Below are 17,672 nucleotides of genomic sequence, written 5' to 3'. Positions count from 1 at the left end.
GAACAATACTGTAAAATTAAATTTCAAAGTTTTTAATTAGACCCCCAAACTAGTGTTTGTGGCTGATGCATGTATACACACGTATCTCTCAAAAAAGGAACTCAAGAGCTATTTCCAGGTATTAACTGCATCACCTAATAAATAAAAATCAACATATATCACAAAAGTTCAACCATGTAACAATCACAAGATAAAAATCAATTTTTCTTCAGCAACCATGGAATAATACTTATAGAGAAGCTAAGTTTAAAATTCTGAATAGATCTCAAAACAGTAAATCTAGTCCAATTAATATTTAGAACAGGTCATAATCTAGAACACCTACAAATTTTCTATGAATGCCCAGTGCCTATGAATAAAACACTAGTGCAATAGCTTACTTGAAAAAAATAAAAGCAGAAAGCTTTAAAAAAAAATTAACTATTAAATGTAAAAAAAGAATAGGAAATAAACTAGTAACCAAAATCCAAGTTATCGCCTGACTTTCAGGAAATCTCTTTATGCCTTAAAAAGTTACAGCTTTTAAAAACTCAGTATTAGTTTGGTATTAGGGTAGTCAAACAAATGTTGATCTTCAAAGAAAAGTTTGACTGTTTTGAAACTAAAATTGTAAAGATAAGACCTAGACTTAACACAAGAGGAAAGAACTGAGAAATCAACAACACACACGTATATGAAAAACTGATAAATGACAAGGAGCATTACAACCCAGGGGAGAAAGAGCAGTCTGCTGAATTCCTAGTGCCAGAGTAAATGACTATTCTCCCCCAAAACATAAAAAGAAAAAAAGAAAAGAGGATAAAAAGGGATCCATGGAAAGCAGCCTCTAAGATGGACCTAAACATATTTCTACATTTTGCGAGATGACAATATTAACACTAAGAAGCTATAAAGTTATAGATAACAGTCTGTAGAATAAGAACAAAAAAGAAAGGAACGGAAAGGAAAGGGGGAAAAGGGAAAAGGAAAGGAAAGAAGAAAAAATAGAATTCTAAAAAAAAACCCAAACTGTTCTTCCAGTTTCCAGTTTCCATGTAAGGAGCTAGAAGTGATCAGTCAGTTCTAACACTAAATAAAAAGCTGAACAAACTGAAAAGTCAGTATCCATAAGAGACGTAAGGTCACACTGCAAACTGGTGTGCCCAAAACTGGAGAGACTGCAGGCAGATACAGAGAATCACAACGTACCAGAGCAGAGACACAAGCTCAACCCCGGAGGGAGGGAATGAGACCCAGGACAGGCAAAACCCACGCTGTAACCGATAAGGAGCAGAAGGCTCAGTGCGGGAGTTGGGACAAATAGTAGGAGGCACAGTCAGAGTTGAAAACTCCAGGGGCACCAGTCTAATGGGGGCCCCACACTTTTGTGTTTTACCTCCTAGAGCTTGACTGAGTTCTCACAGTGAATATCAGAGAAAAATCCTCTTATGCTTCCAAGCAGGGGGACGGAAAAGGAACCATTTTGAAATAAGCCAGAGTGCCCTGTTCTTAACAAGACGTGCCCACAGGAGAAACTAGTTAAACAGAGCCTGGCGTGCTGGGATATTATCAGAACTAACTCACCTGGGGAGGAAAATACCCAGCTCTAGGTGGCTCCAGAATTCCACAGGAAAGAAGTGAAACAGCCTACTCCAGCACACACTAGCCAACCTGCCCCGCCAAGCAGGAGCGGGAAATTGAGAAACACTTGTGAAGTTCACAGTCCACAGGCATAGGCTCACTGGAAGGCTGAAATCTAATCAAACGGCGATAGAACACTTCCCCTCCCCTCTCCCCTCCCACCACCTTTCTAAAGGCCTATTTATAGCAATTGCTTTTACCTGGTACATCCTGTCCGACTAACAAGAAAAAGTTACAAGGCAAAACACAACTTGAAGAGAAGAGCAAGCATCAGAACCAAACACGGCAGGGGTGTTGGAATTAGCAGATCTGGGATTTAAGACAACAGTGATTAATATGCTAAGAGCGCTAATGGACAAAGTAGACAGCATGTAAGAACAAATGAGCAATGCAGGCAAAGAGATGGAAATCCTAAGAACCATAAAGAATGCCTCTGACGGGATTACTTGTAGACTGAGCACAGCTGAGACTCTGAACTACAGCTCTATCAGTAGAATCCTCAGAAACTGAAAAGCAAAGAGAACAAAGGCTGGAAAAAAAACCCAGAATATCCAAGGACTATGGGAGAATTACAAAAGGTGTAACATTTGTGTAATGAGAATAAGAGGAGAATCACAGAAGAAATACGTGAAAGAGTAACGACTGAGAATATTTCCCAATTAATGTCAGACCCCCAAACCACAGATCCAGGAAGCTTACAGAACTCCAAGCAGGATAAACGCCAAAACAAAACTACACTTAGGCATAGCTTATTCATACTACAGAAAATCAAAGATAAAGAAAAATCCTGAATGAAGCCAGAGGAAAAACACACCTTACCTATAGAGGAACAAAGATAAGAATTACATCTGACTTCTCAGAAACCATGCAAACAAGATAATGGAGTGAAACATTTACAGCACTGAAAGGAGAAAACTGCCAACCCAGAATTCTGCACCCTGTGAAATTATCCTTCAAAAGTGAAGGACAAATAAAGACTCTACCAGACAAACAAAACTGAGAGTATTTGTTGCCAGGAGACCTGCTCTGCAAGAAATGTTAAATGTTCTCTAGAGAGAAGAAAAATACGAGTTAGAAACTCACCTACATGAAGAAAGGTAGAGCATCAAAGAGGTGAAGGTAAGATTTTAAATGTTATTGCTCTTTTTTTCTTAATTTTAATTGTCCTAACAGATAACAATTTGTTCAAAATACTAGCAACAACGTACTTGATTAGTTACACTTATGTATGTATCGTGTGTGTGTGTGTGTGTGTGTGTGTGTGTGTGTGTGTGTCTGCGTGTCTATGTATCTGTGTGTGTGCTATGTATCCTTATAAGTGAAAGACAACAATGATACAAAACACAGAAGGAAGGAATTGGGACTATTTTGTTACTATAAATCTCACTACCCGTAAAGGAGTATAGTGTTATTTAAAAGTGGGCTTGAATGAGTTCTAAGTGTATACTGTAAAAACTAAGGCAATCACTAAAAAAAGTATAACTTACATGTTAAGAAAGGAGAGAAAATGGAACTATTTTAAATGTTCAGTTAAAACCACAAAAGGCAGAATAAGAGTGGAAGACAAAAATCAAAACAAAGAACATGGGCAACAAGAGCAAATAATAACAAATATGGTAAATAATCACTGTGAATGTCCGTGGTGTAAATACACCAATTAAAAGACAGAGATTCTCAGAGTTAATCCAAAAACAACCCAACTGTATGTCATCTACAAGAAACCCACTTTAAACATAAAGACACATAGAGATTAAAATAAATAAGCTTATGAAAAAATGCCCCACAACATACATCATCAAGGAAATGCAAATTAAAACAACAATGAAATACCACCACACACATTAGAATGGCCAAAATTAAGAACACATATGACACTAAATGCTGGTGAAGATGCGAAGCAACAGGATTCTCACTCATTGCTAGTGCAGTAAAAACTGGCCAGTCACTTTGGAAGACAGCTGGCAGTTTCTTACAAAATCAAACATACTCTGACTATATGATCCAGCAGTGATACCCCTCTCTTAAAGAAAAAATGATGTGTCTTAAACTTGGTAGAATAGATTTCTTATTCAAAGCATTAATAATTATCCAAAGGAGTTGAATATTTATGTCCATACAAAAACCTGCACATGGCTGTTTATAGCAGCTTTATCCATAATTACCAAAATTTGGAAGCAACCAAGATGTCTGTCAGTAGGTCAATGGATAAATACACTTTGGTACATCCAGATCATGGAATATTATTCAGTGCTAAAAAGAAATGACCTAGCAAGCCATGAAAAGGCATGGAGGAAACTTAAAGGCATCAAGGATCTCAGCAAACTAAGAGTAGATGTGAACTTCCCTGAACTTGATGAAGATCATCCCACAGAAACAATAAAGAGGCTCTTCCATCTTCTTAAGTTCTCTACTAAATAATTCTTATATCAAAAGAGAGATATAAACCGAAGTTACAGAATTTCTAGAAATGATAAGGAAAATACTACGTATCAGAATCTATGGGATGTAATTAAAGCAGTGATCAGAAATTCACAGCATTCAATACTTGAATCAATATAACTTTAAGAATGGAAATAAAATATCAAACTAAAGAGATTTTAAAAAGGAAAGCAAATTAGCCAAAATGGAAGGAAAAAAACAATAAAAGCAAAAATTGAATTAAAAAACCAAAATAAAGACCTAATAAATAAGATGATTCCTTGAAAAGCAAAATGAACAAAATTACTAGCTAACAATACAATTATACAAAATAAATAACAAGTTGAGAAATAACCACTGAAAACATAAAATTCAATCAAATCATAATAGACTATTTTGTACAAATTCCATGCAAATACAAAAATCTTTATAAAATGGATAATTTCTGGGAAATGGATAATTTTTTAAGAGATGGATAACTTTCTAGCTGTTAGAGGAAGTTCCTAAAATTCTTTCTCTACCGAGTGAGTTGAAAATTTAAACAGATCAGTTTCCACAGAGGAAACTGATAACTTTTTCTAAGAACTACCATGCCCGAAAGAGTCACCATGCCTAGGATGTTTCACAGAGGAACAGACCAAATACTCAAAGGCCAGAAAATTCCTTGCTACTTAAACTATACAGAGAAGGGGGAAAAAAATGAAAACTTGTGACATACTTTATAAACATGACGCTGATACTAAACGTGATAAAGACTATACACACAAACAACACACACAACTAGCCAATTTCACAAACAGGGATGTCATGATCAACTGAGGTTCATTCTATCAAAGCAAGGACTGTGGAATGTCAGGAAATCCATTCATCTAATTCACCATAAATAACAGATTTATTGGAAAGATCTGGTGATTATCACTTTAATCACATATTCACACTTGCAACTATTTAGAACTATGGACCTCCTGCTGGCCTTGGCATCATCTATGAAGTAAATTCTTACCAAGAATGTTTAATCTGAATCTAATCAAGTCTTTAGACTGAACTTCAAGTTCACAGGAAATAGCAATTAAACAATCCCTTGAGGAAAAATTTCAGACAAAACTAGAAATGTCTTACAACTGGACTGGTCACATCAGTAAGTCAATTCCATAGTGGAAAAAGTGGGGAGATTTACCTATATTAAAAGAAAATAAAGAAATATAACACCATACACCAACTTTGACTAGATTCTGATTTTAAAAAACAGCTATAAAGCACTTTAGGACAATATGGGTAAGATGGTATTAGGGAATGACTGCTAATTTTCTTATGTGTGATAACAGTGTTTGCGACTATGTAAGAATGTATCCTTATTTGAGAATATGCATGCTGAGGTATTCAGGAGTAACATGTCATGATGTCTACAGTATACTTCCATGTGGTTCATACACACACACACACACACACAAACAAAATGCCACACATACATGGACATATAATCACACAGACACATAAAGTAAAAATAGCAAAATGTTAACAACTGCTGACTAGGTGATGATTACACAGGTATTCATTTCAACATTTTCTATTGAAAAGTAGGCAGATAACTTCAAAAATGCTATCTTATGCAAGTGCTAAAAATAAATAAATCAAAGCAAACTTGGTTTAAAGTGTCCTTAAAGTTTCATGTATGAGCAACATATTTTTGGAATCATGTTTCCAAAACGAATATTCACACTCTTAAATTGATCAGGAAGTTGCAATCACCAGAACTACTCCCTCATTACTTCTGGGCAAAACCCAATAAATACTTAACAATTAGCCATGTGTTACCATGTGTCAGGCACCCTTCTAAGCACGTTTATATATATAATTAACTCATTTAATTCTCTGAACAACTTCATGAGTAGATTAGCCCTACCTCCATTTTTCAGGTAAGGAATAAGCCATACAAGTTGCACCATAAGTGGCAGAGCCAGTCTCCCAAGCCAGATAAGATAGCTCCAGAATCCACATCCCTTTCTTTTTTCATTTAAGTATAATCACTTTATAATAGTGTGTCAATTTCTGGTGTACAGCATAATGTTTCAGTCACACATATACATACATCCTTTTCATATTCTTTTTCATTATAGGTTACTATAAGATTGAATATAGTTCCCTATGCTCTACAGTATAAACTTGTTGTTTATCTATTTTATATATAGTAGTTAGTATCTGCAAATCTCAAACTCCCAATTTATCCCGTCCCACCCTCTTCCCCCCTGGTAACCATAAGTTTGTTTTCTATGTCTGTGAGTCTGCTCCAGAATCCACACTCTAAATGACTCTTCTGTACTGTCCTCTCAGGTAGGGTAACCTATGTTTCTAGCAATGCTGACTTGATTTTGCTGGGGTTATAACATCCTTTGATGTTAGTAATTTTAATAATCTGAAAGTATTATGATATAATCAAACAGAGAATCACAAAATTTAGATACTACTAAATTTACAATGCATTAAAATGGCTCCAGGTATTTAAGTAAATATTTAGTTACCTAATAAGATCTATCTATATTCCAACTAGTGGATCAATGATTATAATAAACATCTTCATAAACTGAAACATGACCCCATTTTGATAAATACATGACCACATCTTGATTCTCTCGGATAAAGATGGAATTAAAGCAGTTCTCAGCAATAAAAATAATTATTCCTGAGATGGTAAAAATTCTTTTATGCAAAATCTTTAACTTAAGCTATTAACCTGACTAAACAATTTACATAACAGTCTATAACATTTTATGGAAATCTTATTATTCCACATGAAACATTTTCAAGTTGATAAAAATGAAAAATGTTTTTAATGAGAAGGCATCTTAAAAATAATTGATTTAATAGAAGTCAATGAGGCTGAAGCAAATTACAAAACAAGATGATAACAGAAAACTATTGTTAATTTTCCTAGTATTATGGTTATGGAAAAGATCTTTAGTTAGAATTTATGCATGCCCTGCTTTAGTTTGGCACATCAGAGAACTCTCTAAGTTTTTAGTAAACAAAGACCCATGGGCGTTATTGCTATATAATGTCAGTCTTTATATTTTATAGGCTTAAAAACAAATAATATTCGTATAAAATTAAATTGTCCATCAAATATTTGTAAGACTGAAGAATATATGTGGAAATATTTTTTATCCCTGGACCACGATAAACAATAATCAAAAAAAAAAATCTCTAGTTGGGGTGAGGAACAGGAAAACAGTTCTATTAAATACATAGATATGTAAATTTTTACCTGCTTTTTCTTTCAATTAGAATGGCCACATAAGATGCTGGCAAAGCGGCACCAAAGCCGGGACTCCATGAGTAGAATTTTCCGAGTATCTTCCTGAAATTGAAATTTGGAATGTTTGTATGAAATTTCTAGTTGTTCATTTCAGTTATTAAGTAAAAGCTCCCCTTCTCATAGAAGTTCCCCTTCTCAGTCCACCTTCTGGCTTAATACCCACAGCACCTTAAATTCAACATGTCCAAACCAAACTCATGATCTCTCTCCCCTATCTCCATGAACTCGTTCTTTCTCCTCTCTTTTCCCAGGCTAATGACATCAACATCTACTTACCCACCTACGTGTGACCCTTTGAGACATCTCTGTCTTCTCCTTCACCCTTATTCCATACGTGAAATCATTCCCTTAAATATTTCCATATGTAATTGATCTCTCAAATTCCTCTCCAACCTACTACTCTTGCCTCAGTTAAGTTCCTTACCGTCTCTTCTTCAGGCTACAACAGCAACCTAACAGGGATGTCTCCTTCCAATAATTTAGTCAGTCATATCAATTTAGACATCCCCAGATCCAACACTGCTCACTAAGCAAACTCTCTATGTTCTCAGCTTCCTTACCTATCAAATAGGAATATTAGTATTATCTATCTCATGTAGTTGTCATGAGCTATTTTCCAGCACCACACATGGCACATAGGAAGTACTCAGAAAGTATTAGCTGTGATCACTACTGTTACCATGATTATTACTACTGCTGTTTTTAACACATGATAGACATTCAACAAATGTCTCTCCTTTTTGCTTCAACAACCCTTGCTAAGTTTTTCTTACATCACTTACTAAAGTATTTTATACTTTTTAGTTATACATGTACTAGAAATTTTTTCATTTTCATGCATCCCTTGAAAGAAAGAATCTGCAGTGTCTCACACATTATAAATGGCCATTGGCTGCCTGGGTTTTTAAAGAGAAAAAGGAAAGAAATCTGGAGATGTTAGGAAGACTCTTTTCTCCTTTCAAAGACAATATGCTCCTAAGAAAGGGAGAAGCAGAAAAATTGTAAGAAATTATCTGAACAAAGTTGGTCAACTGCTAAATGATGTATTATAGGGAAAAACATATACTATATACATACAGATAAGGATCAAGAATCACTGATTAAATGATCTTTTCAATTGAAGCTTAGCTTTAAAAAAAAAAAATTAGAAAACCAACATGGGTTATTCTGCAATGGATATCAGAAACTTTCTGCCTGAGAAAAATGGAGGTGGCTCTCCCTCCAACACAAAATCCACAAAGGATGTAACAAGTCACTGAATATAAAAATTAAAGGAAAATAACCCAATGAGTCCGTTACAGGAGGAACACAGATAAGTATTTTATGTTTCTATAACTTAACCAAACAGGTTCATAGAACATAAAGAAATATGCTGCAAGAACAATTTATTATTATTTGCCATGTGATAAAGAGTATCTTACACAGATCTGCAAGTCAATTTAAAGACATAACTTAATAGTATAACTTTTATCAATTATCTTCTACACAATCTAAAACTTTATAATGTGAAGTTAGTATTTTAACTTGACAAATTAAATTAAAAAAGTGTGGGTTTTCAACAATCAGTGGGGAAAAAGATAAAAAGTAAACATCTAATAAACATACTAGGTATGACACAACACTAAAAACTGAATTCTAATTGTATCTATATTTTGCAAAGCATATGACACAAGCAATGCATATAAAACTAAATCAGGACCAAAAGGTTCATCAGTAGAATATGCAAGTTTTATATATAAACATGAGCGTTTTATAGTTCTTTTGAATTTTGCTCACTGCATATGGACCTAACCTATATCATGAACAGTTGCTTTGAATTCCTAATCTATGAAACTGAGAAGCTAAGAAATCCTAGTTAACAACTCAGTAAATACAGTGGGCCTCAGAAAATGAATGATACATTAAAGCACTTTTGCTGTAAAATCACAGCAAAAATTTGAAGCTTATATCTTTAGGCCAAGAGGCCCACAACCCCTGGTTTTACAAGCCTTCTTTGAGATAAATAAATATCATTTCACAGAAAGAAAAAAATATACAAGCAGTGACCTGCACAACTTTTATATAAACATCTGTTTGTTTCAGTTTCAACAAAGGAATCTGTAATAACCTCCAGTGGTGATTATGAGTACCAACCTTAAAATGCAAAAGAAAGCCATAAACAAGGCCCCATTAGCAGTCAGAAATGTAGCAGATTGTAGGATCTCAGGGAGCAGTTTGTGTAAATAATAGTCTAATTTTCGTTTCCGGAGAATTGCTGCAATCTGGAAAGAAAAAGGCTCTTTTGTTTAATCCAACCAACTTTTCCCACTTAAATTAGTTCTTATGTGGAAGACGCTGAATAACAGCATCTATTTAAAAATTAAACTAAGAACTCTGGTATTTTACTGGATCCTCTACAAAAATACAATTTCCAGGATGGAAAAGAAGACACTTTAATTTACTGAAGGTATAATGGGTAAAATAAACACCAAGAAATTACAAACTGGATCACATGATAAGCAACCTCCAAATGCTGAGGTAAATACTTATAATGCCTTAAAAACAGTCTTAAACTGAAAAATAAAAGACATTTTTCAATGGGAACAATAAAGTCCAATTCAAATGGAAATAGAATGTTAAAACAAAACTACACGACAGAGATTATCAACCTGGATATTAAAGAGTTTCAGTGATAAAAAAAAAAACAAAAAACCCAGAGAAATTCATTCATTCCATTTCATAGAGAAGGGGATATGAGCTGGATTTGGAAGAAAAGTAAATTCTCACAGGTCACCAGGAAGAAATACTTTTCTATCACTGATGAAACAATATTATTAAAGGAACAAAAGTTAAGACAACAGAATTAAGGAATGAGGGAGGAAATGTAAGAAAGGGCTAGGGTGACTTGAGAAAAGGAAGACCAGAGAACTCTCTGTTCACTCCTCACCATTCCAGACATAACACCTTCCCTGTGGTCAGTGATCAGCAAATCTAATGGCCAACTGTCAGTTCTTTTCTTACTCTCCCCCCTTGAAGACTCAGAGCATTACCTACTTCATTCAGTTAAACAGTTATTAAGAATTATGCCATACACAGGAAACACAATGATGAATAAGACTGAATCCCTGCCTTCAAGGAACATAAAACCTGGACATGGAAAGAAACATATAAACAATAAACTATAAGATAGCAGTGTGGTTAAGTGCTAGACTAGAGGAAGGACAAACTGCTTTAGAAATACATACTAGGAAACGACAGAAAAGGAGAAGAGACTAGGCAGGTAATAAGGTCTGGAAGCTGGATCTTGACAAACAGGTCAATTCTGACAAAAGACAAGTTTCTGTGGTTTCTGTGACAGTGCATTCTTTTCATCCTCCCATTATATCTCGAAATGCTATTCCTTTGTCAGCATTTCTCCCTCAGATCTCTACTTATTCTATATGTGCTTTCTCCCATAGCATCATCTATCATGTCAAAGTAGGAATTTTTTATATAACTGCAATGTCTCCCCTAAATTCTCTATTGAACATGTCAACATAAGATGCACCATAGACATCAAAAAAATTAGCACAACCAAAGTAGAACTTGTTATATTTTCCAGAAATGCCTTTACTCCTGAGTTTCCAACCTCAATAAATAGCACCACATCCACCCAAATACTTAGAAACAAAATGTTGGTGTCATTTTCAATTACTCCCTGGATCCTCAACCATCTCATCAGTTCTAATGATTTCCTAGTGTATCTTCAGGTTTTAGAATATAGTGTCTCTTTCATTTTAGACTTAACAGTGGGCAGAATATATATTATATATTCTCTGTTATACGAGTAGTTACAGAAAAAATTCCCCTCTGTTCCTGGAAAGGATGAAACAAAACTGTGCCTATTTGCAGGTTACCTGGTTGTCTGCATAGAAAGTCCCAATCACTTTACACACACATACAAACCCCTCCTAGAACTAATAAAGCAGTTTAACAAGGGCATAGGATACAAGGTAAACATAAAAATTACTTGTATGTCTATATAAAAGTAATGAATATATGGACACCCAAATAAAAACTACAGTAGTATTTATAACACTTCAAAAATATGAAATACTTAGGGAAAAATCTACCACACTTGTATAGGACTTGCATGCTGAAAGCTACACAATGCTGACAAAAGAAATCAAAAAACATACAAATAAATGTTCATAGATAGGAAGATTCAACATGGTAAAGATGTCAATCCTCCCCAAAGTGATATACGAGTTTAACACAACTTCTATTATAATGCCAGAAAAAGTTTGTAGATATAGACAAGATTATCCTGAAATTTATATAGAAAAGCAAAGGAATTATAAGAGCTAAAACAACTTTGAAGAAGAGAATAAAGTGGGAAGAATCAGTCTACCCAATTTCAAAGTTTATCACATAGCTACAGCAATCAGGCTTTGTGATACTGGCAGAGGGGCAGATTAATGAAATACAGTAGAGAACCTCGATACAGGCTCACACAAATACGTCCAACTCATTTTCCACACGGGTCAAGGGCTATTCCATGAGGAAAAGCAGCCTTTTCAACAAATGGTGCTGGAGCAAGTGGACATCCATAGGCAAAAACAAGAAATTAGCCTCAACCGAAGTCTCACATCTTATACAAAAATTAACTCAAAACAGACCAGATTTTTTCTGGTCAAGATGGAGAAGTAGTAGGACCACGAGCTTGCCTCTCCTCTGACTACAACAAAACCACAACCGACTGCTAAACACCGATCGGGAAAAAAGACTGGAACCTAGCAAAAAAGACCTTCTTCAACTGGAAACATAAAGAGGGAACTACAGGGGGATGGTAGAAGAAGCATGCTCACTATATGATCCGGCCCCATACCTCCCAGTGTGGGCAACCCTCAGGCTGAAGAATAATTAGGTCACAGAGGTCCTCCCATAGGAGTGAGAGTTCTGAGCCCCATGTCAGGCTCCCCAGCCCAGAGTTCCAGCATTGGGAGGAGGAAGAGACCCCAGGACATCTGGTTTTGAAGGCCAGTAGGGCTTAGCTCCAGGAGCCCCATGGGACTGAGGGAAACAGAGACTTCACTCTCTTGGGAAGCATACACAGAATCTCATGTGTGCCAGGTCCAAGGGCAGAGGCAATGGTTTCACAGGAACCTGGGCCAGGCCTGCCTGCTAAATTTTGGAAGGTCTCCTTGGGAGGTAGGGGATGGCTGCAGCTCACCCAGAGGACATAAAAGCTGGTGGCGGACATTCCAGGAGTGTTTATCTACATGAGCTTTCCTGGAGGCTGACATCTTGATTGGATCATTAGCACCAAGACCTAGTCCCACCCAATAGCCTATAGGCTTAAGGGCTGAGAAGCCTCAGGCCAAACAACATACTGGGTGGGAACACAGCCCCACCCATCAGCAGACCTCCTGAGCCACAAATGAATCTAGACACAGCCCTACCCACCAGAGGTCCAGGACCAAGCTTCAACCAGCAGTGGGCAGGCACCGATTCCTCTAGCCACAAAACCTTCATAAGCCTCTAGTCCAGCCTCATCCATCAATGAGGCAGACACCAGTTCTAAGAAAACAACAATCCCAAAGCCTGTGGAAGGAATCCACACACACAGGCCATACTCTACACTGGGACTGGCTGGACCCTGTCCCTTGGGTGACAAGAGAGAAGTGTACTGCTGGGACACATAGGACATCTCCCACAGAGGGCCACTTCTCCAAGGTTGAGAAATGTAACTAACTTACCTAAAAATACAAATAGAAAGATAAGACAATACGAGGCAGCAGAGGAAATCTCCCAGGCCAAGGCACAAGATAAAATCCCAGAAGAAATAAGTAATGAGGAGATAGGCAATTTATCCGAGAAAGAGTTTAAAGTAATGATGGCAAAGATGTTCCAAGAACTCAAAATAAGCCAGAGACATGAATGTAAAACAAAACTAGAAGACTTTCAGGAAAAAAAAAAAAATCAGAGAAAATCTTAGGGATCTAAGGCTAGGCAAAAGCACAATTCATAATAAAAGGAAAAAATCATAAATTACACTTCTGAATTAAAGCTTCTTCTCTTTGAAAGATTTCTTCTCTTAAGAAGATAAAAAAAAAAGACTACCTATAGAATGGGAGAAATATTAGTAAACTACATATCCAACCAGTATCTAGAATCTGTAAGGAAATCTCAAAACTCAACAGTGAAAAAATAAACAATCCAATCAGAAAATGCAAAAAAATATAAACAGATATTTCACCAAAGAGGATGTGCAAATGGAAGACAAGCACGTTAGGCATTAAGGAAATGGAAAATAAAACCACAATGAGCTTCACTATACAGCTGTCAGAATGCTTAAATTAAAAAAAAAAATACTGAAAACACCAAAGGTTGGCAAGGATGCAGAGAAATTAGATCACTGATGCATTGTTGAGAGGAATGTGAAACAGCTAGGGCATTCTGAAAAATAGTTTGACAGTTTCTTTAAAAATTAAACAAGCAACTGTCATATGATCTAGCAACTGCAGTTCTGGATGTTTACCTTAGAAAAATGAAAATGTACATTCACACAAAATCTATGCACAAATGTATTGCAAACAAATGCAGCTTTGTCTGCAATAGTGAAAAAATGGAAACAACCCATTTGTCCTTTAAGAGTTTAAAAAACTGAGGTGTATCCATACCATGAAATTCCATTCAGCAATAAAAAGGAACAAGCTGAAGTGACACAATATTGATGAATTTCCAGAGAGTTATGCAGAGTGAAGAAGGCCAATCCCAAAAGACCACATAGTATACAATTCCACTCATACAACACACATATACAATAACATACATGAAAAGCAAATTCATAGAAATGAAGAATAAATTAACGGTTACCAGGCATTAAAAGGAGGTGGGCAAGTGGGAGGGAAGTGAGGATTGCTATAAAAGGGCATCATGAGAGATCCTCGTGGTGATGGAAATGTTCTGTATCTTGACTATATCAATGGCAATTACTTTGGTTGTGATATTTTACTATCATTTTGCAGAGAGACATCATTGGGAGAAACCAATTTCTTACAACTGCGTAAGAATCTACAATTATCTCAAAATAAAAAGTTCAATTAAAAAAAAAAAAGCAGTTATCCCCTTGGTCAATGGGCATATGAAACACACTTAGCATCATGAGTCATCAAAGACCTGCACGATGAAATACCACTACACACACACACACAACTCAGAATGTCAAAAGAAGAAGAAATGATGTAAAGCACTGTTGGGAATGAAGTAACTGAAACATCACACATTGCTGGAGGGAATGTGCATACTTAACTTCAGAAAACTGGTATTATCTAATGAAACTAAAGGGATATTTATCTTGTGACCCAACAGTTCCACTCCCAGGTACATACCCAAGAGAAATAACTGCTTATTCCCACAAAAAGTCATATTCATAACACTCTGTAATTACAAACAGCACAAAAAAACTAAATGTCAGTAAAGTAAATAAACTGTACATATCTGCAATATTGATAGATCAAATTGCATAGTCTACTGTGAGAAAAAGGGAAAATCTGACACAACACCTGGGAAATAATCTAAGATCTTATCATCACTGTGCTGTAACCAGAGCTTCCAACCAGGATTTACAAGTGGCCAAAATATTGATCCTCTCCACAGACTGGGTAGGCAGGCCAGGCCTACAGTAACAGGGCAGGGTGACAACCATCTTAGTTTTCCCTAGCATGCCACATGATTTTTTATCATTTTCTATGTACATCACAGCATTGTGAAAAAAGTTTAGAAGCACTCAGCAAACTAAATAACGCAACAGTAACTGTACTAGCCATGTAGTAACTGTAATGGCACACGCACACATGTATAAAATCATTATCAGACATCATCAGACACCTTCACAAACATCACATTTTATAGCAAAAATGGTGCCGTTGTTCCCATGCTTTGACCAAGTAATTCCACATTAATAAATTCTTTATGAATTTTCCAAATATGTGTACGAACATTTAGCTAAACAGCAAAGTACACAATAATACTATGATTTAAATATATACTTGTATTTATTTATTTATATTTATATAATTTTAGAAGACTATTATTTAATAACCTGGGGAAAAAATGAATCAAAATACATAAAACAAAAAGACAGACTAGAAAACAGTATTTTCTAATGAACATATGGAACAAATCCTAGGACATTATGCATCTGTTATCTTTAAATGGAGGTAAAAGATTATTTTAATCTTCTTTTTGCTTTTGAGTATCTTCGAGACATTCTGCAATAAACATGTTACATTTAGAAAATTGGTGGGAGGGGAAGAAGTATGAGAAAGTGGGGATTAATTATTATAGAAAAAGATCTGAATAAAGAATAGAAATAATCAGCATGATGGAGTCTAAAATAATCAGGAAATATGATTTTTAATCTCAGCTTGACAACTAACAAATTCTATGATGGATACTTATTTCAATGCTCTTTAGATTTCATCTTCCTCATTTATTAAATAAAGGTGTTGACTTAAATGACAGAGAGGTGACATTATAAGATGGAAGAGCAGTGGTTTCCAGCACTCATCCCCTCGTAGAAACATCAATTTGAACAAATATCCATGAGCAAAAATATCTTCACAAGAGCTAAGGATTTCAGGTAAGAGATTAAAACACCCAGGAAGAACAACAAAATAAGATGTACTGAAGAGGGTATGAAAGACAATGTCATATTACCCACATCACCCACCTCCAACCCCAGGCAACCCAGCATGGAACACCCATCCAAAGGAGGAAGACAAATGAAGTGAGCACCCAACTTCACAACAAAACACAGCATCAGGCCTGCCAAGTAAAATCAGGTGCCTGGTCAGCCATACAGATCCAGAATGCAGAACTGCCCCCGTGGACTCTGACTCCAGGCCTATCCCAGTGCCAGGCCAACTGCCAAAAAACCAGGCTCCAAGCTCAGCCAGTGGACCCACGTTTCAGGCCAAAAACCAAAGTCCCAGACATCAGGCCTGCCCTGGTGGACCCAAGTATAACGTGCACATTAGTGAACCCAGGCCACAAACCCACCCCCAGGCATCAGAAGCCTGCCTGAAGACTCTAGCAGTAAACCCAACCACAGATTCCACCAAGTGGCTTTCATTGGCTTTCACTACAGAAGCCAGAGGTAAAGACTGGAAGAGGTGCCTGCTTCTTTAAATGCAAACACACCAAAATAAGGCCACAGAATTACGAATGCTCGGGAAAACATGACACCAACAAAGGAACAGAATAAAGCACAGTAACCAACTCAAAAGAAATGGAGATCAATGAACTGACAGGCAAAGAATTGTAAATAGTTGCCTTGAAGAGATGCAGTAAGCTATAAGACAACTAAACAAAATCAGGAAAACAATACACGTCCAAAATGAGAAGTTAAACAAAGAGATGGAAACAACAGAAAGAAAGAAAGAGAGAAAGAAATGAAAGAATTAATTCTGGAGCTGAAGAACACAATGACTAAACAAACAAAAATTCCACAGACAGCTTTAACAACAGACTTGATCTAGGTGAAGAAAAAAAATCGGTGAGCTCAAGACAGATCATTTGAAAAGACCCAGGTGGAAAAACAAAAAGAAAAAAGATTGAAAGAGAATGAAGAAAGCCTATGAGAATTTTGGGATGTCATCAAAAGAAATAATATACACAATGAGGGAGTTCCAGAACAAGTAAAGAAAAAGAAAGGGGCAGAAGGCTTATTTAAAGAAGTAATAATTGAAAATTTCCTGACTCAGGATAGGGAAATGGACATCCAGACCATGAAGCCCAAAGAATCCCAAATAGATTAAATATAAAGAGATCTTCTCTTTCCGCTTTTTCTATTTCTTTAATTTTGTATCTATACAAGATAATGAGTGTTCACTAATCCTATTGTGATAATCATTTCACGTTAACTTTAAGGACACAGAAAGGCTGAGAGAGAAGGATGGGAAAAAGATACTACATGCAAATAGTAACCAAAATAGAGAAGGGTTGGCTATACTTATATCAGAATAAAATAGACTTTAAGTCAAAAATTGTAAAAAGATACAGAGGAGGTCATTATATAATGATAAAGGGGTCAGTCAATCAAGGGGATAAAATAATTGTAAATATGCCCAACATCAGAGCACCTATATAAAGCAAATATCAATAGAACTGAAGGGAGAAATAAACAGCAACATAATAATAACAGGGAACTGTGATATTCCACTTTCAATAATGGATAGATCATCTAAACAGTAAATCAGTAAAGAATATTTGGACTTGACCAACAATATAGATTAAATGGAACTAACAGACACATAGAGAACATTCTATCCAACAAAAACAAAATATACATTCTTTT

General features: G+C 35.9%; 1 protein-coding gene across 16 annotated transcripts in view; it reads right to left on the bottom strand.

Moving 5' to 3' along the window:
* TMEM135 (transmembrane protein 135) overlaps positions 1-17,672 on the bottom strand; it is a 271,951-nt gene that overhangs the window by 179,666 nt on the left and 74,613 nt on the right. For 15 of the 16 annotated variants that reach the window (XM_032488841.1, XM_032488840.1, XM_032488843.1 and 12 more), the window contains 2 exons: positions 9,485-9,612; positions 7,301-7,393 (listed from right to left, as the gene is read on the bottom strand). In XM_032488841.1, coding sequence (XP_032344732.1) covers positions 7,301-7,393; positions 9,485-9,507 — 116 coding nt within the window. In that variant the 5' untranslated portion in view covers positions 9,508-9,612. The remainder of the gene's footprint in view (positions 1-7,300; positions 7,394-9,484; positions 9,613-17,672) is intronic. The other variant, XM_032488849.1, reaches the window with a different exon arrangement.

The sequence above is a fragment of the Camelus ferus genome, chromosome 10 (assembly GCF_009834535.1).
Source record: "Camelus ferus isolate YT-003-E chromosome 10, BCGSAC_Cfer_1.0, whole genome shotgun sequence".
NCBI classification, from domain to species: Eukaryota; Metazoa; Chordata; class Mammalia; order Artiodactyla; family Camelidae; genus Camelus; species Camelus ferus.
This window is presented reverse-complemented; position numbering and strand designations above follow the sequence as displayed.